The sequence below is a fragment of the Amphimedon queenslandica genome, unplaced genomic scaffold (genome assembly GCF_000090795.2).
Source record: "Amphimedon queenslandica unplaced genomic scaffold, v1.1 AMPQUscaffold_13412, whole genome shotgun sequence".
In the NCBI taxonomy this organism is placed as follows: Eukaryota; Metazoa; Porifera; class Demospongiae; order Haplosclerida; family Niphatidae; genus Amphimedon; species Amphimedon queenslandica.
The window spans coordinates 243,167-245,303 of NW_003546352.1; the positions used below are offsets into that span (position 1 = coordinate 243,167).

The 2,137-nt window shown below is 35.8% G+C and overlaps 1 protein-coding gene across 1 annotated transcript in view; it reads left to right on the top strand.

Annotated features, from left to right (window-relative positions):
• Positions 1–2,062, top strand: part of LOC105312742 (kelch domain-containing protein 4-like) — a gene marked incomplete at its 3' end in the record, with an annotated part of 6,297 nt that extends 4,235 nt beyond the window's left edge. Inside the window, exons 3-5 of the mRNA XM_011405617.2 lie at positions 1,389–1,637; positions 1,701–1,883; positions 1,935–2,062. Coding sequence (XP_011403919.2) covers positions 1,389–1,637; positions 1,701–1,883; positions 1,935–2,062 — 560 coding nt within the window. The remainder of the gene's footprint in view (positions 1–1,388; positions 1,638–1,700; positions 1,884–1,934) is intronic.
• Between the last annotated feature and the right edge of the window lie 75 nt (positions 2,063–2,137).

Here is a 2,137-nt window from a genome sequence, read left to right on the forward strand (position 1 = left end):
AAGAGAAATAAAAGAGAAAGAGCAGATACAGCAAGATCGAGACAAAGAGCAGCAACAGCTTCTTCAAGAAAAGGCAACACTTAGTCAGCAACTTGATTATTCTACCAATCTCCTTGAGCAAGCAGAAAAGGATAAATCAAGTCTTGAATTAGGTACTATTGTATTGTACTGTTGTTTATGTGTACATTGTTTACATTATAATACTAGTGGATTAGACAATGTTGAGTATGGAAATAGTATCCTGTACTCAATATAGGTCAAATTGTCCATGCATTAGAAATAATGAGATTGATGTAGAGTGAGCTCTGCTTACCATATATGGTATGATTAGCAATAATCATAGTACATGTATTTATGGGCTACTGTACATGCAGTGCAAATTTGTATTTTTGTATTTTTATTGATAATAGAGTATAATGAGAAGCTTAAAGCTAAAGTTGCTGATATTGAAGAAAAGAAACAGATTATTACTGGTTAGTGTATCATCAGTACATAATATTAGATGAAAGAACATTCTATTAATGTAGAAGATTATGAGAAACTGAAACTCAAAGTAGCTGATATGGAGGAACAATATCTCAAGGAGAAACAGAATATTATTGGTTAGTTAACTATACACACAACATGTATTAGATGAGAGAATATGTTTATTGTGTAGATGACAATCAAAATCTCATTTCTGAGAAAGACAAAGTTATAGCCAAACTGACATCACAAGTAGAGGAACAATCACAGAATGAGAAACAGATCATTACTGGTTAGTGTATCATCATTAATCAATAATAATTATTAATATTCTATTAATTTATAGACCTTAAGGAAAAGGAGTTGTACATAGCCAAACTAGTGAAGGAAAGACAAGAGAGGGTCCTCAAACAACCTATCAAAGAGACTAGTTCCATTGGACTACAATTTAATTACCTGATCCCTTCAATGGGTAAGAGTATTATTGTGTGACTGACTGAGTGTATACAATTGTGTGTGTACTCACTGTATATATTTTGTATAATTGACAGATAAATTGGATTGTCTGAGTGATGTCCAGGTAGCAGAGAGGAAGCTGTTCTTAATTCAAGGAGACAAACCTCAACTGATGAATTGGGAGAAATATGGTCTAAGGATTGGAGTACAAAAGGAGAGCTTACTGTCCTCTGAGACAGTAGAAGCAGCAGTGGTTGCTCTTGTAGGAGGACAGTTCCAGTTTCCACCTAATACTGTCCTAGTGAGTGCTGTGTATGCAGTATCACTCTCAAAGCCTCTCCTCAAACGACTCATATTAGAAATACAGCACTGTGTTGATTTAACAGGACGACCAGCTCTTAGTCGTCATCTCAAGTTTGCCATAGCTCCCATGAGAACACCCAGTCTTCCTTACCACTTCTTAATAGCTGAGGGAGGAGAGTTTAAAGCTGATAGTTGGTATGGATCCATTCAACGTAAAGAGTTTTGTTTAGTAGCTATTGTTGGAGAGAAATTTCTATCAGAGTCATCAACTAATGGAGACGAGTCAGAGGAAGAGGAGCAAGAGGAACAAGCAGAAGAGGAAACTGAGGAGGAAGTAGAAGATGGTAATAGTGATTCATCCAGTGATTCTGATAAGACTAAAGATCCACCAGGAGGTAGGAGTGGAGGACAAGGTGAGTAATGAGTGAGTGAGTGTGTACTAGTATATAATGAACTGAATCTATTCCACTATATAGGAGAGTCTACTAGTAATGAGGGAGTAGAGGAAGAGGGGGAGACTGGAGGTGAGCCATTACATGAGGAAGGAAATGAAGAGCAAGATAATGAAAGAGTAGAAGAGTCAAAGGATCATGAAGAACCACAGCATGAAGAAGCAACTGCTCCAATACCTTGTACTGAGATTAGTTCAAACTTTGATAGTAAGTACATCAACATGCAGTGAATATTAATTAATGTATATTTGTGTATAGGTAAAGTAGTAGTTTCCACTGGTATAGTAGAGAATTTGGCTTATGCTGGACTGGTTTATTATGAAGAGAAAAGAGCTGAAGACTTAGCGACTTTTACTGCTGCTAAAGATCTTAATGCACTGCTTGAGGTACATGTAAATCTATTGTACTGGATATTTTTTATAACATGAATATTTTGTACAGTTTATTAAAAAAAATCACTC